General features: G+C 47.5%; 3 protein-coding genes across 7 annotated transcripts in view; 2 read left to right on the top strand and 1 right to left on the bottom strand.

The window, feature by feature from the left end:
* The window catches only part of Glyr1 (glyoxylate reductase 1 homolog), a 36,141-nt gene extending 19,357 nt beyond the window's left edge, over positions 1 to 16,784 (top strand). For 2 of the 4 annotated variants that reach the window (XM_031361590.1, XM_031361572.1), the window contains 10 exons: positions 603 to 659; positions 1,280 to 1,330; positions 1,423 to 1,496; positions 4,176 to 4,275; positions 9,106 to 9,198; positions 10,157 to 10,258; positions 10,926 to 11,088; positions 11,358 to 11,537; positions 11,837 to 11,961; positions 15,026 to 16,784. In XM_031361590.1, the coding sequence (XP_031217450.1) occupies positions 603 to 659; positions 1,280 to 1,330; positions 1,423 to 1,496; positions 4,176 to 4,275; positions 9,106 to 9,198; positions 10,157 to 10,258; positions 10,926 to 11,088; positions 11,358 to 11,537; positions 11,837 to 11,961; positions 15,026 to 15,100 (1,020 nt within the window). In that variant the 3' untranslated portion in view covers positions 15,101 to 16,784. Of the gene's footprint in view, positions 1 to 602; positions 660 to 1,279; positions 1,331 to 1,422; positions 1,497 to 4,175; positions 4,276 to 9,087; positions 9,199 to 10,156; positions 10,259 to 10,925; positions 11,089 to 11,357; positions 11,538 to 11,836; positions 11,962 to 15,025 lie in introns of all 4 variants that reach the window. The other 2 variants (XM_031361581.1, XM_031361562.1) reach the window with 1 other exon arrangement.
* Positions 16,785 to 17,130: 346 nt separating this feature from the next.
* Rogdi (rogdi atypical leucine zipper) lies at positions 17,131 to 21,649 on the top strand. The gene is made up of 11 exons (XM_031361473.1): positions 17,131 to 17,239; positions 17,328 to 17,399; positions 18,185 to 18,267; positions 18,399 to 18,453; positions 18,978 to 19,058; positions 19,679 to 19,774; positions 20,036 to 20,134; positions 20,428 to 20,541; positions 20,632 to 20,681; positions 20,789 to 20,915; positions 21,104 to 21,649. Exons 1-11 carry the CDS (start codon positions 17,195 to 17,197, stop codon positions 21,143 to 21,145), a joined length of 864 nt encoding a protein of 287 aa, XP_031217333.1. The 5' UTR covers positions 17,131 to 17,194; the 3' UTR covers positions 21,146 to 21,649.
* Positions 21,650 to 21,949: 300 nt separating this feature from the next.
* Positions 21,950 to 22,611, bottom strand: part of Smim22 (small integral membrane protein 22) — an 8,201-nt gene continuing 7,539 nt past the window's right edge. For both annotated transcript variants that reach the window (XM_031361455.1, XM_031361461.1), the window contains exons 2-4: positions 22,396 to 22,540; positions 22,225 to 22,307; positions 21,950 to 22,053 (exon numbers count right to left, since the gene is read on the bottom strand). In XM_031361455.1, coding sequence (XP_031217315.1) covers positions 22,012 to 22,053; positions 22,225 to 22,307; positions 22,396 to 22,540 — 270 coding nt within the window. In that variant the 3' untranslated portion in view covers positions 21,950 to 22,011. The remainder of the gene's footprint in view (positions 22,054 to 22,224; positions 22,308 to 22,395; positions 22,541 to 22,611) is intronic.

Raw genomic sequence — 22,611 nt, 5'->3', positions numbered from 1 at the left:
AAGCAAAGGTGGGAGCTCAGCGGTTAAGAGCACTGACTGCTCTTCCAGAGGTCCTGAGTTCAATTCCCAGCAACTATAAGGTGGCTCACAACCATCTGTAACAGGATCCAGTGCACTTTTCTGGTATGTCTGAAAGAAGCAAAAGTGTGTGGCTTTCTTTGTGTTCCAAGGCCAACCAGAGCTATAAAGTGAAAGCATCTCTTGAGAAAAAAAGAAAAAACAACTGTGAAAAGAAGGCTTGGAGGAGGAGCTCAGTGGTAGAACACTTAACCTACCATGGGCAAGGCTCTAGATTCTGTCCCTAGTTCAGGAAATTGAAAAACTAAGAAAAAAAGATGGAAGAAGAGGTAGGCAGATATCTGAGAGTTTGAGACCAGCCTGGTCTACAGAGTTAAGTTCTAGGACAGCCAGGGCTACTCAGAGAAACTCTGTTTCAAAAAAAAAAAAACAAAAACTTAGTTCAGAAATTAAAGTTTCCAGGCAGCTGTGAGGGAGACTTGCTTTGAGAAGGCCATGCTGCAGCAAGGAGGAGTCCCTCCTCTAGGCATGAGGAAGGGACTAAGAGTGGGCAGCTCGTTTGATTTCTTTGTCTTCGATTTCAGCCCGTCAAAGATGCAGATCCTCATTTCCATCATTTTCTGCTGAGCCAAACAGAGAAGGTGAGTGCTCACTTGGGGCAAACTTGTTTTTGAATGTCACAGTAACAAACTAAGTGACAGTGTGGACCCGTGAGGAAATCAAGCACCAGTGAAATTAAGAATAAACAAAAAAACTGCTGCTAAGGTATCATCACTTGCCTTCAGAGTCTTAAGGCAGGAGGAGCTAGGCATTCAGGCTGTCCATCCCCGTGAGGTTGCCCATGTGCCTGGTGCCACATCCTGTGGCTCTGTGGTCAGGATGGCCTCCCAGCCCTGTGTTGCAGCAGGAAGCTTTACTCATGTTTGTGAGGCCAGAGGTTGGGCCAGACTTTGCAAAGATCCAGTGGTGCAAAGATTGCAGTGGGTGGCTTTGGAAGTGGGCAGATTTCATTTCCAGCCCAGTTCTTCTGACCTACTCCAAAAAGAGGCACATAAGTTGACACCTCTGATGCCCAGAATCAGAGACCTCCGAAGAACTATGTGGGGTGTTGAGGTAATGAGTGTTTACTCTGAATTTGATAAAATTATACAACAAAGAAATATTCTGTGTTACCATCTCACTTTAGGCCTAACCATTTTGGGAAATTACCATGTAGAACTCTTACACGTAATAAATGATCTTTTTTCTCCCTCTTTATTAGCCAGCTGTCTGTTACCAGGCAATCACAAAAAAGTTGAAAATCTGTGAAGAGGTATGTAGGCTCCCTACCTTGGGGTTTTTATTTCACCTGTGGTCTCATCATGGACAGATTGCTGAACTGTTATTTGTGTCCCCTATCCCTAGGAAACTGGTTCCACCTCCATCCAGGCAGCAGACAGCACAGCCGTGAATGGCAGCATTACACCCACAGACAAAAAGTAAGGCCTCCTCCTGGAGGCTCTGGATTCTATTAGAGCTGGGGAGGTAGAAAGCCCTGAAGGGCTGTGTCCAAGTCACTGATACTAATTTGGGAACAGTTTCACTTCTCAGAGGTGGAAGTTGCTATCTACCCCCAGGGTCTATCCTTTGGGAGTAGGCTAAGGGCTTGGCTCCGTAATTGTCAGAAAGTCTGAGCAACTGCTTCCGAAGTTCTTTGAGCCCCCCAAAAGATGTCTTACTAAGCACTACCTCAAACCTGAGATAGTCCTTCTCAGTTGATGGAAGGTGTAGCCTTAGAATTCATGTCCTTGCTAGTAGCAGAACTGCCTTTGCTAATACTGCTAGTCTGGAACTGTTCTTGGAAACGTGGCTCAGTAGACCCATGATGGGAACTTCAAGATTAGACATTAAGAGAGACATGAAGGTTTTTGGAATAAAGCCCTTTGTCTTGCTTTACCCATCTCTCTCTCTCTCTCTCTCTCTCTCTCTCTCTCTCTCTCTCTCTCTCTCTCTCTCTCTCTCTCTTTCTCTCTCTCTCTCTCTCTCATCACCTCCCAGCCTTTCCTATGTACCTGCCATCTACTCCCCATCTTGCCTAGACTATGAGCCCCAAACCTTACTTGCCTTTGTTGCTGCATTGTGAGGCTGTTGAGTCTGCAGTCATTCCGTGAAAAGGGTGTCTTCAGACTATTGAAATCCCTAGTTAGACAAGTTCTTCTTGAACTCCCCTCTCCATTATTCAGAAGATAGGAGCTAATCAAAGAGGAAGTAGAACCCAGAGATGGTAAGGCACACCTGTGCTCCTAGCACTTGAGGCACTGGGACAGAGAAGGTTTAGAAGTTTTCCACTAACATGGGCTGCTTAGCCCAACCGGGTCTCAAAACAAAAAGGCAAGGGCCAGGCATAGAAGGTAGATGTCCCTTAGGTTATCCCTTAAGGATTGTATTTATTTTAAAAACAAGACCAGCACAGGGCTAAGGACTTGAGTCCTCATATTCTTGCCCAAGATTTGACTGCTTCTCAAAGCAGCTGATTCTTTCTTAACATGAGTTTGAAGTCAGCCACAAAGCAACTGAGCCACAGTAATCCACCCTGACACTGAGACCATTGGACTGTCACTTGTCATGATGGAAATCCAGATACTTCCTTCATAGATCTATTGCTTTTTCCTTTTTCCTATCTTGATAGGCATTCCTAGGGGAAATTGTACTACACAAAAGAGCTATAAATGGCAGAAGTCTAAGCATAAAACCTAGTGGTCAAAGAACCCTATTTTGTTGAGGAAGGCGGTGGCTTTGGTTCAGATGATGTATATGCTAGGACAGAGAGTGTTAAGTACTAGATATTCCTGTAAGTGTAAGCCTCCAAGTAAAGGAGTCATTTTCCAAGGGTACCTGCAGGTGGGATTCCCAAAAACCAAAGGGAAGGAGAGACTGCACAGTCTTCATGGGAATTCTGCAGAGAGCTGAGAGACAACCCAAATAGGAAACAAAAAAAAGTGGAATTTCTGATAGAAAAAAGGCGTTATTTAACTATTGCACTGTGTCTAAGAAGAGATAAAGATATGTAAGAGCCAGTTGGTTGTAATGCTTCTCTCTAGATCCTCACACTCAGAAGCCTGACACTGGAACATTGCTGTTAAGTTGAGGTTACTGAGCTCCGTAGCTGGCCAGACTGGGCTACAAAGTGAGACTGTATCTCAATTTTTAAAACAAGGTCCAGAAAGATTGGCCCATTTGATAAAGCACGTAAGTGAGGACCTAAATTCAATTCCCAATACCCACATGAAAAAGTCAGGCATGGTGGTACGTACCTTTGATATCAGTGCTGGGGACAGACAGGAAGATCACTGGGACTCACTGGCCAACCAGCTTCACCTGCTTAGCAAGTTTCAGGCCAGTGTCTCCAAAAAAACGTTGGTAATGTCTGAGGAATAACATTTAAAGGCATCTTCTGACCTATACATATTCACAATGTACAAGAACTAGAAAAGACTTTTAGACAAGATGTAGATCTCTGTATAAATATATAAAGATAACAGGAGTAGCAAGCAGCCACACAGAGTTCTCCAGTTTCAGGAAGGAGTGGGTAGAGAAAGTGAAGGTACACAAAATTTGCTGTACGTATGTCAGAGGAAGGCAGGCAGGCATTGGGAACAAAGCTTTGGAGGATGTAGATAGGTAGGTTGAGTATGAGAGCCTGGGAGAACAGGTGTCAGGGAATGGTGGAGCATACAAGTCCTGGAGGAAAGGTGAAGGTTGTCTCCGTGGCTTGTGCAATTTGGCACGAGGTATGGTGGTCTGAAAGTCTAGTGCACAGGGTTGCTGATCAAAAAGCCATTCAAGAGCTGTAGCTCAGTGCTTTGTCACTGGAATAGAATTAGAAGCTCAGATGCTTTATCAGAGCAGCAAGGGGGTCCCACAGTTGGAAGACTTGCCATGAGCCATGGAAGTCTCTGGTGATTAAAGATTTAGACTTGGCCATGTGCATTTAGAGACCCTTACTGACTGTTCAGGAAAGGAGGACATACAGTGCTGGGCCAAGGAAGTGTGGCCCAGTGGTTAACCATTGACCTAACGTGAACACCCCTGGGTTTATTGCCAAAACCATTTAAGAAAAGTTGTCACTTGTGTTGCAGGATGACTTGCCTCTGCCAATCAACCTCTGTCTCTTTCAGGATAGGATTTTTGGGCCTTGGCTTAATGGGAAGTGGCATCGTCTCCAACTTGCTAAAAATGGGTCACACAGTGACTGTCTGGAACCGGACTGCAGAGAAAGTAAGTATCAAGGGTGAGGTTTATCAGGCCTTGAAAAGTAGAGTAACCGAGGGCATTAGACATCTGTGTCTCTACTCGACATTCTGCACCCAGTAAAATGAGCTGAGCTTTGTCCAGGCAGAGAGATAGGTAGGATGTTGTTATACAATTGTAACTATTTAAAACTACTCAAGTTGCAGCCAGACATGGTGACACGTGTCTGTAACCCCAGCACTTAGGAGGTTGAGGCCATCCTAAGTTATGTAGGAAGTCCAGGCCATAGTGAGACCTTTTCTCAGAAATTCAAATAAGCCTGCCACGGTGGCACATGCACATCTTTAATCCCAATACTTGGAAGACAGAGGTGGATCTCTATGAGTTTAAGGCCAGCCTGGTCTACAGAACAAGTTACAGGACAGCCAGGACTATGTAGAGAGACTTTGTTTTATTACGAAACAAAACAAAATTTGGTTCAGCAATTAAAGAATATATACTGCTTTCCCAGAGGTCTAGAGTTCAGTTCCCAGCATATATATCAGGTAGCTCACAACCACCTGTAACTCCAGCAGATTCATTTTCCTCTTCTGGCATCTGGGCACCTATGCTCATGTGTCCATGCACACATACAAACATACATTTAAAAAAAAAAATCTTTTTAAAAAATTACAAGTAACAGTAGCAACAGAAATACCCATTATTATAAAATGAAGGGTATCCCAGTACATGGAACATGTAATGCAGACCCAGCTTCGTCCTTGTAACCACCATGCCATATCTGTAATGTAGCCCATGCTGAGCAGGTTGAGCAGCAAGGCATTTTGCAGTTAGAAACTGCTACAGTAAACAAGAGTATTGTTCTTGCATGGAGTGAAGGACCAGAGACTAACGGTGTGCCTGACCCTGTGAATGATAACTGCAGGGCTTCCAGGCTGCTACATCAAAGGCCACAGCTGCTGTGCTGATGAGGAGCTCAAAGGAGCCTTTGGAAAATTGGTTGGGAGGTGCCAGCCATTTTTAAAGAAAGTAGGGCACAGTGATCCTAGGGATACTAAAACATCCTCATGCCAGGCGGTGATAGTGCACGCCTTTAATCCCAGCACTTGAGAGGCAGAGGCAGAGGCAGGCAGATTTCTGAGTTCGAGGCCAGCCTGGTCTACAGAGTGAGTTCCAGGACAGCCAGGGCTACACAGAGAAACCCTGCCTTGAAAAAAAAGAGAGAGACTTCTGTGAAAAAGCCATTTAGTCCTCTGGTAATCCCCTTAGAATTTCTTTTAAGGCTGTTGATAAAAATGATCTTTTGGCTGGGCACAATAATGCTTGCTTTCAATCCCAGCACTTGGGAGGCAGAGGCAAGGATTGAATTCAATGGAGACCAGGCTGGTCTATATAGCAAGTTATAGGCCAAGCAGGGCTAATGAGGTGCTGTCTCTCTCTCTCTCTCTCTCTTTCCTTCCCCCAACCCCTCTCCTCTCTCTCTCTCTCCTCTCTCTCTCTCTCTCTCTCTCACACACACACACACACACACACTTTATAAATAAATAAATAAATAAATAAATAAATAAATAAATAAAGGATCTTCAGGGCCAAGGAGATGGTACAGTAGGTAAAGGTACTGGCCACCAAATGTAACCTCCCGAGTTTAATCACCAGGACCCATATTGTGGAAGGGGGGGATACAACTTCCCCTCTGCAATTTGTCCTCTAACCTCTGACCCACATATTCACATACACACATCACTCACTCCGTAAATAATTGCAAAAGCAAGAAAATGTTTTCGAATAGTCCTCTGACCAGATGCAGTGTAGTCCCAGCTGCTCAGGAGGCTAGACTGAATGTGTGGCAGATACGGTGACATGCTATCAAAATGACAACAAAATAGAATGCTCTGCTGGTACTTCTGAAGTAATAAAGAACGTGGGTTGAGTTCTTAGGAGAGAGAGAGTAAAATGAAATTGTAATGGCTCATGCATTAGGCAGAGGGATCACCATGAGTCAAAGCCAGCCTGGGCTACCTAGCAAGTTAAAGGCAGGTTAATGAGCTACAGAATTAGATATTATCAAAAAAAAAAAATTTTTTTTTTTTGAGAGTACCTGGTAGGCTAGAAAAATAACTCAGTAGTTAATAGTGCTTGGCCAACAACCGAGGTTCAGTTGTCAGCATTCTGATGGAGGCTTATAGCCATTATAACTCTAGTTCAAGGGATCTGACATCTCTTCTGGCCTTTGAGGGTAGGGTACCAGGTACAGATATAATGGACATACCTATATTCAGGCAAACATTGATAGCCCTAAAATATAGAAATGTTTAAAGGGCAGGAGGCAAGTGGTTCTTCTGTTGCTGCCATGCCCGCTGTTCTTTTTAGAAAATGTGCCAAGTATAGCTGCTTCCTCTCTAAAATAGAATTAGGGCTGGGAATGTTCAAATGCCCTGATACCCACTTGAAAGCTGGGCATTTACTTTTTTTGTTTGTTTGTTTGGGGTTTTTTTGTTGTTTTGTTTTGTTTTTCGAGACAGGGTTTCTCTGCGTATCCTGGCTGTCCTGGAACTCACTCTGTAGACTAGGCTGACCTCAAACTTAGAAATCCGCCTGCCTCTACCTCCCAAGTGCTGGGATTAAAGACGTGTGCCACCACCGCCTGGCGTTTTTTTGTTTTGTTTTGTTTTTTTGTTTGTTTGTTTTGTTTTGTTTTTTAATTAAAATTGAGGCCTCGAAAAACCAGGAAAAAAAATTGAGGCCAGTTTAGGAAGACAAGTTTGTCTCTGGCTTCCACATGCATGTACACAAGAGGCCACGCGTACACCTATAAACGTGTATACACGCAAATAATTTAAAAATCTTTTTTTTAAAAAAAAATCAAAAAATCAGACACACAGTGAGAACTCTCTCTTAGCCTAGAAACAAAACCTAAAACTTCATTCTAAGATGGCTGCCACAGACCTCTAAGCCACAGAGGTTGACTAGACAACTCCAATAATGGTAGCTCTTTATAAGCTGAGGACGAATAGCAAAGACTGATCAGAGGAGTATCTTCAGGAAATTTGCCAAGACCATCTATACGCAATCAAAATTCGCTAAAAAAAAAAAGTAAATATGGGGGCTGGAGAGATGGCTCATTGCTTAAGAGCACTAGGTGCTCTTCTAGAAGTCCTGAGTTCGATTTCCAGTGCCCATGTGGCTCATAACTATCTGTAATGGGATCTAATTCCCTCTTCTAGTGTGCACAAAGACAGACTACTCATATACATAAAATACATGAATAAATAACATTTTTTGTTTTTAGTTTTTTAAACTTTGTTTTTGAGACAGGGTCTCACTATTGAGCCCTGGCTTTGCCTAGAGCTCACACTATAGACTAGACTGTCCTTGAACACACAGAGATTCACCTTCTACCTCCTAAGTGCTAGGTAGGAGTAAAGGTATGCAGTATTATAACTGGCCTTAAGGCTTTATTTTTATTTCATATTTTATATGTATGAATGTTTTTCCCAAATGTGTATGTGTATACTATATGTATGCCCAGTTCCCATGGAGGTCAGAGTGGGTGTTGGATCCTCCCATGTGGGTGCTGGAAATAAAACCCAAGTCTTTTGGAAAAACAGCAAGTGCTCTCAACCAGTGAGCTGCCTTTACAGTTCTAGATCCATAGTCATTGGGTAATAACTCTCCCAAAACAAGAATTAGACAATATTGAATGTCTGCCAATCTCAGAATCCACATAGAAGGTTCTCCAGCATTATTCATATGTTTCATGTGTGCATTATACTCATGCACATGCACACAATAAAGTTAAAACAATTTGAAAAAAAAAATAAACATTTTTAGGGGTCCTGGGGAGATGGCTCAGCGGTTAAGGGCACTGTTTGGTCTTGCCAAGGATCTAGTTTCAGTTTCAGAACCCACATGATGGCTTATAAACATCCCTACCTCCAGTTCCAGGGAATCCAACACATTCTGAGCACCAAGGGCACCAGACATACATGTGTGGTACATAATATACATATGCATGGAAAATACTCATAAAAAGTAAAAAAGATGAACTTTTTTTTTTTCAAGACATGGTTTCTCTATGTAGCCCTGGCTGTCCTGGAAACCACTCTGTAGACCAGGCTGGCCACAAATTCAGAGATCTACCTGCCTTTGCCTCCCAAGTGCTGGGATTAAAGTGATCCACCACCATAACCAAAAGGTTTCTTTTTTGACTACTCACAAAAATAGTGTGCTCGGATTATTGTGATTATCTCTTTCAGTATATTGTGGGAAGGAGGGAGTACACTAATACCAGTGATCTGTTTTATAGGGTATTCTGGATGATTTTAATTTTAGAAAAAAAAAGTTAGGATTTTGAGACCCTACATAAATCTTAGCCTGGCTATAGGATTTGGAACTAGCCTGTCCTAGAAGGAATGTAGGTCAAAAGAAAGGGACCACACAACCCCACCCTGCTTCCTCTGCATGTGTTCCACCCTGCTCTGTGCTAGGGGCTCAAGTCACTAGACTAGTTTTGCCACACTTTTACTAGCACAGAGGAGCTGGACATAGCCACTGTTCGTATTCTGCTTTTCAAATTGCCATCCTTCAGCAGACAGCAGCCTTGTGTGAAGTACCATATCATTCTAGCTAGTTATGATGTTCATCTACAGAAACAAGACAGCCTGTAAAAGTCTCTGTCCTCTTAGACTCAAGGGGTTAGTTCTCCAGCTCTACTGTTCCAGGGCTTCAGCCTCAGTCTCCTGCCTTAGGAGACAAGAAAGGGCGTACACATCTCTGGCCTGTCCGGCATGTTTGTTGTGCATTGCATGTGGCTCACGTTAGGATCTGTGACTTTTGCAGTGTGATTTGTTCATCCAGGAGGGGGCCCGCCTAGGAAGAACCCCCGCTGAAGTCGTTTCAACTTGTGACATCACTTTTGCCTGTGTGTCGGATCCAAAGGCAGCCAAGGACGTAAGGATCCCCCTTCCCTCTGCATCTCAGGTCGTAGCCAAGAGAGCTGGCTGGCCTCCTCCCCTTCTCCCCTGCACACTGAGTGAGTGTCTGCATGTGGGGGGATATCCCATCTGTGGGCCAACTCCTTTTGGGAAACATGTCCAAGTTGAATACAGACTCCTTTAATTCAAAGAAAGAATTTCTAGGGTTCTTGAAGTCTACTTAAACATTTTTTTGAACTGGCTCCAGGTACTCTACTGAGCTGGACAGTTTTGTAGTTGAGTCTGCCTTTCTTTTGTCCAAGGGCCAACTTCTATTTTAACTGTTGCTGAATTTGCATGTGTGAGAAATTTAAGTTTAGTAGTGATCCTATTAAACTGTGAGTGATCTAGTCCAAAGTAGCCCCCAAAATAAGTAGCTAAGTTCTGTCTTTTGAACCTTGGGAAGAGAACGGGAAGATAAAAGGGAACATTCTGGAATGACTTTTTGGTTTTGTTTTTTGTTTGGTTGGTTGGTTTGATTTTGGGTTTTTTTGTTTGGTTGGTTTTTTGGTTGTGTGTGTGTGTGTTTTAGTTAGTTGGTTGGTTGGTTTTTGACTACAGGGTTTCTCTGTGTAGCCCTGGCTGCCCTGGAACTTAGTCTGTAAACCAGGCTGGCCTCAGAGATCCGCCTGACTCTTGAGTGTCATGCTTAAAGGCATGCACCACTACAACCTAGCTTTGTCTCATATGTAACCCTCATTGGCCTGCAACTTGCTATGTAAGTAGACCAGCCTAGCCTAGAACTCACAGAGATCCTTCTGCCTGAAATTACTTTTCTCTCCCATGCATATTTAGTAGCCCTTTCATTTTCATTTTTAATAGTTAACTTCTGATCAGGAAGTGAACTCCAAAAAACCAAGAGATTGTGTTCTGCAGGGAGTCCTGAGCACTTAACTGCAAGTCTGGGCTATTGCTTCTTCATTGTGTTCCCACAGCTGGTGCTGGGCCCCAGTGGTGTGCTCCAAGGAATCCGCCCCGGGAAGTGCTATGTGGACATGTCAACGGTGGATGCGGATACAGTCACCGAGCTGGCCCAGGTAGCAGCCTTATGTAGGCTGGCTCTGGATCATCTTTTCAGTGGGAGCCCAAGACCCAGGCTGACCATACCCAAGTACGGGCAGTTTGGTTACACTAGAGCCAAAGCCAGAGCGGACGTCGGGAGCCTTGGGACTAGTCTTTTGACTGTCCCCCTTCAGAACCTCAGCTGGTTGGAACGGCCATGGAAGGTCACTGCAGGCTAGTAGACAGGAGGTCCCATGCTGTCAGCCCTCCTACAGTGAGAAGCCTCCAGACTGCCAGTGTGGCCTTTTTGGCTTAAGCAGCTGTCTACAGTTGAGTCTAGCATAGTGTCTCTTCCCAATCTTATGGGCCCACTTGTATTCTGAGGGTGGCTGAATTCAGGGATGGGCAGGGTCCAGAGGTCAAGAGTTTATTTAGCCCAGGCATCTGTATGACCATGTTTGCTCCTTGGTCTCTGAAAATCAAAACACTGGGAAACAAGATAGACACAGCACCTCCCTTACTTTCTGTGACTCAAGTTCTATATAAGGATAGCCTGTCTGACCCACTACAGTAGTAGGCTTTGGAACTGTTGATAGCAGCGTGCAAACATAGTCTATGATGAGACACCATGACCCCCAAAGATGTTCCTTCCTCCATACTTGGAGAAGCAAGACCAGTAAGAAGCTGTGGCTTTCCTTACAGGTGATTGTATCTAGAGGAGGGCGCTTTCTGGAAGCCCCAGTCTCAGGGAATCAGCAACTGTCCAATGATGGGATGTTGGTGATCTTAGCAGCCGGAGACAGGGGCTTGTATGAGGACTGCAGCAGCTGCTTCCAGGCAATGGGAAAGACCTCCTTCTTTTTAGGTAATATACCTAACCACCTATCTGGCCATTTTGGGTCTGAAGGCTTGCAGGTAGGGCAGCTACATTGGTGACAGTGTCTGTCCCACATGGCCTTCTCACCAGGCTTCCGTAAAAGAAGGCTTCTTTTGCCAGGCACAATTAGTACCTGGAAGGAAAAAGAACCAGTCCTATCTTGGACAAATGAAAGAGGTTTTCAGGGTGCATGGGTGAAGGCAGGTAGAAATGACCTGCCTATTGAATTCTTGGGACATGACCTTTGCCCTGAGCAGGTGAAGTTGGCAATGCAGCCAAGATGATGCTGATTGTGAACATGGTCCAAGGGAGCTTCATGGCCACCATTGCAGAAGGGCTGACGCTGGCCCAGGTGACAGGCCAGTCACAGCAGACACTCTTGGACATCCTTAATCAGGGACAATTGGCCAGCATCTTTCTGGACCAGAAGTGCCAAAGTAAGTCACCTTTGACCTCTCTTCTTGAAATTTTATTTTCATTAGAGCTCAGCAGCTGGGTCAGACCATCCAGGAAAGAGAGTCCTTTCATGGTTGATTGTGTTTAAATAGCCCCCTTTCCAGTCAGTCCTTGCCCTGGTCAGAGAAGGCCCAGAGACACAATGAAAGTGGTATTTGAGGCCCCAGAGTAGGGAAAGGACAGAGCTGTGCCTTTTGGAAATGCTGGAGGTGAGCCTGATCTCTGCAAGCAGTTTTCAGGTAGATCTTTAAGCTTCTGATGAATGGCTTTCCTTTCTCAGATATCCTACAAGGAAACTTTAAACCTGACTTCTACCTGAAATACATTCAGAAGGATCTCCGCCTGGCCATTGCACTGGGTGATGCAGTCAACCACCCCACTCCCATGGCAGCTGCAGCCAATGAGGTAACTTCATAGCAAGTGGCCCAGGCCCTAGATGTTTGAATTCAGTTGTTATTACCGTCTTGCTTTCTTAGCTTTTCTTTTCTTCCCACTTTATTGAGAACAGGGTCTTCTTGACCCTTCTGATCAACCTCCTGGGCACTGGGGTTACAGGTGTGTAAACCCACACCTAATTCTTACATTTTCATATTTTATTCTCACTACATTGAGCCAAGAAAGGAAGAAACGTCGTGTATAGAATTGCACTGGTTCTGTCTTTAAATTAGGATCTGAATTTTCTCCTTCTAGTCCCTGGTAGAGGAGTCCTATACACAACAGCTCTAGACCTGCCTATAACCTGAACATGAGAGCTCATTTCCTTCTCAACCACAGTAATTTTTTATTAATATTTTCATTGTGATTTCTTCCTTGATCTTTGGATTACTTAAAAGTCTTTCTAGCCAAGTATGGTCATATATACCTGTAGCTCTAGCTAGCTAAGGCTGAAATAGAAGGTTCAAGGCCAGTCTACACAACTTAGTGAGAGTCTGTCTCAAAACAAAGATTAAAAAAGGAGGGACTGGCCGGGCAGGGGGATTTCTGAGTTCAAGGACAGCCTGGTCTACAGAGTGAGTTCCAGGACAGCCAGGGCTACACAGAGAAACCCTGTCTCGAAAAAAAAAGGGGGGGTGGGGGCTGGAGATACCATTTCTTGGTAGAGTACTTACGTGGCATGTACAAGATACTGGGTTCAATCCCTAATGCCACAAAAAAAAAAAAAATTGAAAATGGGATGTTTGTACAATGGCTATTTGGTGTTGTTTACCTAATGAACAAAGTGGTTGACGATTTGCATCGTATGATTCTAGCTGTGACTGGAATCTCTGTCACTCTCCTCTAATTCTGTCCTTCATTTCATATCTCAGACTGTCTTGGATCTCATTAAGTAACCCAGACTAGCCTCAAGTCCACAATCCTCCTGCCTTACTCTCCATAGTGCTAGTATTTCAGCATACCTGGCTGTTATGTCATGCTTACACAGCCTATGGTTGGGGCTGGCAGTTTTATCCATCTTCAGTATCTGCTTACGAATTACAGTGCTTGCTCCAGTCACATCATTCTACGTAACATAATGTGTTACATCTCATGGGCACGTTAGAGAAGTTTCTTTTAGAAAAGGAGTCTTTCTTGTCCTGGCACCTTCTTCATGCCTACGCTCACATATTCTCTCCCCATCAGTCTCCTAAGTAGCTGGAATTTTTTTTAAGATTTCCTTTTATTATTTTATGTATATATGAGTACAGTGAAGCTGTCTTCAGACACACCTGAAGAGAGGCATCAGATCCCTTTACAGATGATTGTGAGCCATCATGTGGTTGCTGGGAATTGAACTCAGGACCTATGGAAGAGCAGTCTCTTCAGCCTAAAAGCTGGAATTTTAATTTCCATTAAATTTCTTCTTTTTTAAAAACACTTTTTAGGGCTGGAGAGATGGCTCAGCGGTTCCTGGCTGTGATGGTATTCTTGGTAATTAGTCTAGAAAGTTACTCAGCCTTCATTATGCATTAACAGATACACCAGAGCTGTGTGTGTTCTCTACAGTGGCTTTGCTTAGACTGCTCAGCTGCTATCACGTCAGCAAAGCTGGGTGCCCTGCTGCCTTTCACACAGTGGCTCTGAGTCTTCTCAAGCTTTCATACACTGTTTAGAGTCTTGGGTGGCTTCTATTGTTAGACCCTGTTCCAGGTTCTGGAACATGCTGGTATACAAGCAGCAGCTCCTGTCTTCACATCACTTACATTTTAATGGAAAGGAACACAAAATAAGCTTGATGCTTTTAAATAAGTAAAGAGTATAATAAATACAGTTTGGGGAAGAAAAAAAAGCTCAGCAGTTGAGTGTGCACAATCACAGGCAAAACACCCATACACATAAAAATCAATGGCACCTTTAATCCCAAAACTCAGGAGGCAGGTACAGTCTGATCAGTGAGTTAGAGGCAAGCCTAGTCTACATAATGAACCAGCCAGGGCTACAAAGTGAGACTCTTTCTTTAAGACAATAGTAATAAATAAGCCAGGCGTGGTATAGTGAATTCCAGGAGAGCTGGGGCTGCATAGTGAAAAGATCAAGAAAAAACAAACAAACATGAGATCATTGTAGGCTGTAAGGAAAACCCCGTCTCAACAAACCCAAACGCTAGGGCTGATGGATCAGAATTTAAGAGAACCAGCTGCTTTTCCAGAAGGCCCAGGTTCAAATTCCAACACTCAAATAGCAAAACATATACATCTGTAACTCTAGTTCCAGGAGATCCAAATCTCTTTGGATCCAAATCCAAATGGTGCACAGACATACATACAGGCAGGCAGACATGTGGAATAATAAAATTAATTTTAAAATTGAATAAAACAAAAAGTAATAAAATAGTGTATGTGGGCTCTATGGTAATAAAAAAACAGAGGTAGCTGATACATCAAAGGGCACAGCTGCTGTGCTGATGAGGAGCTCAAAGGAGCCTTTGGAAAATTGGTTGGGAGGTGCCAGCCATTTTTAAAGAAAGTAGGGCACAGTGATCCTGGGGATACTAAAACATCCTCATGCCAGGTGGTGGTAGTGCACGCCTTTAATCCCAGCACTTGAGAGGCAGAGGCAGAGGCAGGCAGATTTCTGAGTTCGAGGCCAACCTGGTCTACAGAGTGAGTTCCAGGACAGCCAGGGCTACACAGAGAAACCCTGCCTTGAAAAAACAAAACAAAAAAAAGACCATCCTCAGAAAGCTGCATTGAGGGCTGCCACCTGACTCCTAACAGCACTGAGCACTTTACATGTCTGAATAAATGTAGCCATATAAATAAAGCCACAAGGGTTGTGACTGTTCGTTCTTCAGGTGGGGCTATGGCAGAAGCCCACAGGCTAGAGCATTTGCCCCACATCAAGCCAGCATTCATACCCACTTATCTCAAGCTCCAGGTCCTGCCTGCTAAACAGCAGTCTAGAACCATCTGGAAATGCCTCCAGGAATCAGAGCTCTTCCACATAATAGCTCTGTAGCTAGAGACCAACCTCTACCTCTTTTTTTTTTCAGGTATACAAAAGAGCCAAGGCACTGGACCAGTCTGACAATGATATGTCTGCCGTGTACCGAGCCTACATACACTAAGCCTTGCCTGCCCATCTACCTTCCCATCTTCCCTCTGACCTCCCTTCCCAGTGTGGGGTCAGGGTTCTGGGACTTAGCTCTGGACCAGTCACCTGTCTCCATTTCCTTTTATACAGACTTTGAGACTTGCATCAGCAGAGTACACAGCAGCACCCTCCCTCCCTCAGGCCTTGGCCAGGGATAAGAGGATCTATCTCTACTGGTGGCTGTGAAGAAGCTCTTGAGCTGGGCATTGATTGGCCCTGGAGCAGGAGGCTGTGTATTCTCTCTGTTTTTCTGTGTTCTCTGTCTCTGTCACATACACACACAGACAAACACACACCCAGGATAGAAACTACCCAGAAACTGCTGCCTGGCTGTTCTTGCAAGCTTGTCTTATCTCAGCCCCCTTCTGGTCAAGAGACTAGAGGGACTAGAATTGACAGGGAGCACAGGAAGCCTTCTCTCAACTTCCCCAGGACAGAGACTGGCCCCCACTGGACCCCTGAAAGGAGAGGCCCCTCAGCCATCATGAACCAGCAGATTCCCCAAGAAGGCTCTGTGGATCTCCAGCTGAGGAGGATTTTCCTGTAGACACTACCATTACGCAGCAACTCGCAGAATGTCTCTGTGAACTGAAGAGAGATGCAGCAGCGTAGCCACATAGACACCTCTTCAGGGGGAGCAGAGTCCGCAGTCTTCAGCTCCCTGGCTGTTGCCTCTAACTGGAGCCTGTTCCTCCCAGGAGGTTTTATTTGGATTTGCATTCCAGCCCATGGGAAGGGGTCTTAGGGCATTGGGAGCAGTGGAGTGTGTGGGTGGCTCTTTCCTGTTTCCGTTATGGCAGTCTCTTGAGCCTGGACTACCTGTTCAGCCTGCTCTACAGAGTCCCCTGCATGCCCCTCTTCCCCTTTTCCTTCCATGGAGATATTTCTGTCCCATCCTCTTTTGACCCAGACCCAGCCTGATCAACATCAATAATGAGCATTTCATAGATGAGCATTTCATAGGCTGGGCTTTTGACCAGGAACCTCACTTCTGCCAGTATCAGTGGTTCCAAGTCCTGGGTTTTTTGGGACAGATTTGAAGCATTTCTCCTTGAAAGGGGGACCAGAGAGGCTTAGAATGTCACATGAGAGGAATCACCTGAGGAAGCCTTCCTCCTCTTGAGTTTGGATTTCCAAAGCCACGATTTGACTTTTCTACCTGGGATGAGGATCTCAGGACATGGGCATGGAGCAGGGAATGCTTATGGAGTTCAGCACAGTTGCTCATTCACTGGGATGCTGAGCAATTTCAGTCTGGACACAGCCTGTCTTGGTCCTGGGGGTTGGGGGTGGGGAAGATGCTGTAAGGAAACCGGTTAGTCAATGTTGTCTTAATATTGTTGACAATTCTGTAAAGTTCCTTTTTATGACTTTCTGTTTAAGCTATTTCACCTTTCATTTTGAAATCCTTTCCTTTTATGGAGAAAATGTGACATTGTGAAAATGCTTGTAAGAAAGCCCCTACTCCCTCTTTTCCTTTAAATGACAAATCTAGGTAATTAAGGTTGTGAATTTTTATTTTCACTTTGTTTTTAATGAACATTTGTCTTTCAGAATAGGATTGTGTGATAATGTTTAAATGGCAAAAACAAAACACGATTTTGTGCAATTAACAAAGCTACTGCAAGAAAAAAAATAAAACATTTCTTGGTACCATAGCTGTGTCACTTGTGCCGGAATGCCTTAGGGACCTAGGTAGGAGCCAACCCACCTGATTCCCGGTGCAGTCCTGGGAGGCGGGCGCCATCTGGCGGGACAGTACAGGAATAACTTGGTGATGGACGGCCCCGCCGACCAATCAGTGAACAGTGGAACTAGATTGGCCAAAAGCCCCCGACCCTGCTTGAACGGGTTGAGGCGGGCGGATAGAAGGGAAGGCGTGGCCTGTCCGTCTAGCCACTCACCAGTCAGGACTGGAAGCTGCAGCCGGTCGCTTGAGGCGCAGCTGGCTTGGGGGCGGAGCTTGTGCCCGATCTGCCAATCGGTCATAGGGGAAGGAGAAAAAGGGGCGGGCATTGCGAGCCAAGCTCCTGACTACGGACCTTAGAGGCTGCGGGCGGCCAGGACGATGGCGACCGCGATGGCTGCGAGCTCCGCGGAGCGGGCAGTACTGGTGGGACGTGGGCGGTGGGCAGGGGGCGGCGGGCGGCCAGCCGACTGGCGGCGGGGATGGGATGCGTTTGACGCCGCGCTGTCCGCAGGAGGAGGAGTTTCGCTGGTTGCTGCACGCTGAGGTGCACGCTGTGCTGAGACAGCTGCAGGACATCCTCAAGGTAACGCACCCGCCGGTCCCGCCCGGCCTGCCATCCTTCCTATCCACTGGGTCCTGCGAATCGCGCACCGCGGATGCTGAGCTTGACCCGTGCAAATACCCACTTCTGAGAGTGGGTATTCCTACAGACGCAGGCATGGTGGCATGTAATTACACAAGCAGTGTGTGTGCGCAACCAAAGTCTTAGACCCTAGAGTTAGCACCAGGTCTTGAACGTGAACTGTCTTTGAAACTGATATTTCATCTGTGAGGAAGCAGGGTGGTGGTGAAAGCTTGTGATTTCAGCAGTCCGAAGAGTGAAGCTAGAGGTTCACGGGTTAGAAGCCAGCCTTAGGCTCCATTATGAAACACTAAAAACTGACAATCCGAGCTCTGAAGTGATCACAGCCAAGTTACTCGGATTTCTGAGCCTGTTCCCTTACCCTAACCAGGCTCACAATGCTGTTGTGAAGATAAACAAACTATCTCACAAAATGCCTAGGACAGTGACCCAAGAAAGCATGTTACTGTAACTACTGATTGCCTGATTCTGTGACTCTCTCCCCACGTGTATCACAGCACTCCAGTTAGCTAGGTACTGTTCCTCTCTGTTCTGTGTTCCCACCTTGCTGCTCTTGATACTCAGGACTGGAATGAACATGTCCGAGCTCACAGAATCTTGGGGGTTTAGTAGGGCAAAGGCAGAGGAACCAGGGCAGGCCTGCCCTCCTTGTCCCTTCCAGGGCTAATCTGGCAGTGTCTGGGCCAGACTGAGGTGAGTCGTTGGGACTGCCCTGTCTTCCACAGGAGGCCTCTCTCCGCTTCACTCTCCCAGGCCCCAGCACCGAGGGTCCTGCCAAGCAGGAGAACTTCATCCTGGGCAGCTGTGGGTGAGCTGGGTTGGACAGAAGCCTTTGGAAGAGGCATACGCCTTGGGGGAGGAAATGCCCATGGTACTGTGAGGCAGCCTGCCAGGGGAGGGAGTAGTAGCAGGCATCCCTCTGACTCCTGTGTCTTACAGCACAGATCAGGTGAAGGGGGTGCTGACTCTGCAAGGGGATGCCCTCAGCCAGGCGGTGAGTCCCCTGGGGCCCATCCCCCCAACAGTCCTGCTGGTGACAAGGATGGTGATGGCCTATGCTCTGCCACCAGCTAGCTGTGTGACCCTGGGTCTGACCCTTGTCTTCTCTGACCTGTTTCCTTGTATGTCTGTAATGTAACAGGCAACCCTCACACTACCTCATGGGATAGGCTTTAGATTCTGGGAGGGACAAGAAGTGGATGGCTTTACATTTAGTTCAGTCTGGCATCTGGGCCCTGTGAAATACAAACTTTGGAAGCCGAGGCAGGCTGGCCCCACATCAAAGTTGAATCAGCCACCCTCTGAGCTAAGGCGGCAAGGCCCTGGGGGACAGCCCCTCCCCATGGTTCAGTCTACACCACCCCCCTCCTCTCCAGCCCTTTCCTTTCTCAGCTTCACCACTTTGTGGTTCTTCCTGGATCTGAGTTCCTATTTCTTGACATTCCTGTTTATCTCCCAACCGGCTGGCTGAGGTGCCTGGGGCCTCAGCCAGCCATCCACTGCATTGCCGGCTCATAGGATGTGAACTTGAAGATGCCTCGGAACAACCAGTTGTTGCACTTCGCCTTCCGGGAGGACAAGCAGTGGAAGCTGCAGCAGGTGAGTCCAGTGCCCAAGCTGGGCTCAGGCCCCAGGGCAGGCCCAAGCTATGGCCTCCCTGGAGAAGTCTGGCAGTGGGGACTTTGTGACCTCAGCAAACATAGCAGAATTAGGGAGATGCCTTGGGACCCCAGAGTCTGCTCCATATTGGGGATGTGAAACCAGCCCTACCTTTGTGACTTTGGGCATGTGAGGATAGCTGAAGGTCCCTTTGAATGTCACTTTACAGGGGCTTCCCATGCACAAGCCTTCTGCCTACCCATAGGCCATGTACACACACACACACCCTGATCTGAAGCTGGTTCACAGGTCCCCCTGCTTGCTTCTCCCTGGCATGCTTGTTTCCTCCCTTGAGCCCTGCATACTTACTACCTTATGAGTGGCCTAGGGCTTGTCTTTTGAGCAGTGGCTACACAGGGCCAAGAGCCAGCATGCCATGATTGCCCAGAACCTGGCCACCCAGGTTCAAACATTCCAGCTTTGGAGGTGGCACCACCTTCTCCTGGGATGTTAGCCTCTCAAGTGGGCCCCATGTTCTGGGATCAGGCTGAAGACCCAGAAATGTGGCTTCCCTGAAACTGACAGAGTTTGTATATGTGGGTGGTGGGGGCCGTTTCCAGATCCAGGATGCCAGGAACCACGTGAGCCAAGCTATTTCTCTCCTAGCAAACCGGGATGAGAGCTACCAGTTCAAGACAGGAGCGGAGGTCCTCAAGGTATGCTCCCATGTTAGTGCCTTCCCCTGACCAGTGCCAGCTCTGTGTGCCCAGGCATGCCTCATAGGTCTGGCCACATGTATTAGCTTATGACCTAATCATAGGTCACAGCATCTGCTGGGGTTGCAGATTAGGCCTGGGAACCGTGGTCACCTGACAAGAACAGAAGCCACAGATGTTGCTTGCTAATGCTAGGAGCTGGGACATGGGGGACCCCAACTGCTACTACCCAAGTAGCAATGGCTGCCTTTCCCTTTCCAGCTCATGGATGCTGTTATGCTGCAGCTGACTAGAGCCAGAAACCGGCTCACTACCCCAGCCACCCTCACCCTGCCGGAGATTGCGGCCAGTGGTCTCACGGTCAGTACCTTAGACAGTCCCTACCCCAAGAAGGGGTCCAGCCAGGGGGGCTTCTGTGCCTAAGCTGTTTTCTGGGTTGGGTTCTTGGCCCGCATCCTGTCCCCAATATGTTAACCCAGTTTACAGCCAGTGGCTTCCAACCTAGCAGCCTAGCACATAGAGATTATGGAGAGCCTCTGGCGCCCCAGCCTATGGAGAAGCACCTGGGGATAGGACTGGGCTATTCCCCTCCCCCGTAATTCCATGCCCTGTAGCAGTTCAAGGGCCTCCCTCATCCCTCCTGTCTCCTCCAGCGGATGTTTGCACCTACCCTACCCTCTGACCTGCTGGTCAATGTCTACATCAACCTCAACAAGCTATGCCTCACTGTGTACCAGCTGCACACTCTGCAGCCCACCTCCACCAAGGTAAGGTTCTCCCCACCTCCCGACGCCCCCACACCAGCACCGCTGAGGAACCTCCACACAGACCTCATGGGCTCTGCTGCTTCTGCCTAGAATTTCCGCCCCGCCGGAGGCGCAGTGCTCCACAGTCCTGGCGCCATGTTGTAAGTGCACAGGAAGGGCTCCTAGAGCCCCTTCTTTCCTACTCCCTCTGCTCTTGGGGTCTGGGCCCAGGCCTACCTTCAGGGATCCACTTCTTATCCTTCCCCAGTGAATGGGGCTCACAGCGCCTCGAGGTGAGCCACGTACACAAGGTAGAATGTGTGATCCCCTGGCTCAACGATGCCCTGGTGTACTTCACCGTCTCCCTGCAGCTCTGCCAGCAGCTCAAGGATAAGGTGTGTGCGGGGCCATTCAAGGGACTCCTCCCACTTCCTAAATGCCCCCAAATTGTAAAGCCCATACGTACCAGTCATCCAGCAACGCCCCTCCCGTCACCTTAACATCTCCCTTAGGTTCTAGTGGGTATACCACCCCCTGGCTACACCCTACCGACCTGTTTTTGACCAACCCCCACCCTCTGCAGATTGCTGTGTTTTCCAGCTACTGGAGCTCCAGGCCCCTCTGAGCAAGCACCTGCCTGAATCCTCCTCCCAGGATGGTAGCCCTGACTTGCTACCTCACCCCTATCACTCTCAGCCACCCCCGAGTTATTTTTCTCCTCCTCACTACTCTGTGGTACTGATTGAAGTGACTGTGAGAGGCACCTGGAGAAAGGAGGTGCTGGCTTGGTGTTTTGTTTTGTTTTGTTTTGTTTGTTTTTTGTTTTTTGTTTTTGATTAGGGGAGGGGGGCCAGTCAAGAAGATGAGCTAAGGTGTGGCCATGTTCCTAACGCTGCTTCCTGAACACTCCAGGAACCTTTGAACTAAGCCCTGGCCCCTCCCCCTCCCACCTTCTCAGCTCCCATTAGAGAGTGAGGGATGGGAGTTAGAACTTAGCTGTGAGGTTGAGGAGGGAAGAGGGACCTGGGCCGGGGACGAAGCCTCCCTGTAAATAAGGTGCAGTACTGGGACCATTTGTTCTGTGAGCCCCAACCCACCTCTAAGAAATAAAAGTCAGATTTTGACTGCACCCCTGTTGTCTGTCTGCCTGCCTACTTAGTAGAGACTAGTTGAAAGTCTCTGGTGATCCATAGTCTCCCGTGTTCCTGTGGCCTGATTTCCCTCACTCTGATACCACGTCAAGGCCTTGGAGGTGGAGTTCATGAACCTCCTGCCTCAGCCTCTTGAATGCTGGCATCACAGCCTGTGCCCAAGCTGCAGTGGCCCCATGGGGTGGTGGAAGTTCAGAGTGTACAAGGGAATCATGAGTGCATCGTGATGAGCCACCACACCACCCCTGGCAGGGTTAGAACACAGTCCAGACTCAGGCTCTGGCAAACATTGGCTCTGTTAATGTCATCCAGCAGGACCCGTGCCAAGGGTGAGCTAGCATTAAGGTTCCAGGGCCAAGTTATCCACGCCCTTGGGCTTTTCCTGCAAGAGAAACAGAAGGGCCCCATTGGCAACCCTCGAAAGCTCTGCCTGAACCCTCTCCAGAAGGCCGTGCCCTGCTCGCCCCAGGGCAGGTATGAGGGAGGCTTCTGCAGGAGCGCTCCTCTCTGAGCAGCACCCACCCCTTCCAGGGCTCACCTTCCAGGGGCTCACCTTCCGGGGCCTAGGGGAGGTGCTGCAGCAGCAGCAACAGCAGCAGTGGACAACAACCAGCAACAGCAGCAACACCACAGTGCCTGGAGACCAGAGAGGCATCCAGATGTGGTCCCTGCCCCAACGCCAGGGGAGGGCCTTGGATCAGGAGTCGCACTCACCCACACTCACCCACAAACGTGAGAAAGACTGCAAAGGCAGCGATGTCCCATTCAGACTGGAACAGCTGCCGGCTCTTCAGTCTCCCCAGTACTTCCTCTGCAGTTGCCTCGAGCTCCTGCTTCAGCTCCTCAGCAGAGAGTCCCATCTCAGCTACCTGCCCCGGACCCCCAAAGGGCCACCTCAGTCCAGGCCTCTCTCAGGCGGTACACAGTCTGACCCTACCCT

This window comes from Mastomys coucha, unplaced genomic scaffold, assembly GCF_008632895.1.
Source record: "Mastomys coucha isolate ucsf_1 unplaced genomic scaffold, UCSF_Mcou_1 pScaffold12, whole genome shotgun sequence".
In the NCBI taxonomy this organism is placed as follows: domain Eukaryota; kingdom Metazoa; phylum Chordata; class Mammalia; order Rodentia; family Muridae; genus Mastomys; species Mastomys coucha.
Note: the sequence above shows the minus strand (reverse complement) of the source record. Positions and strands in the feature narration are given on the sequence as shown.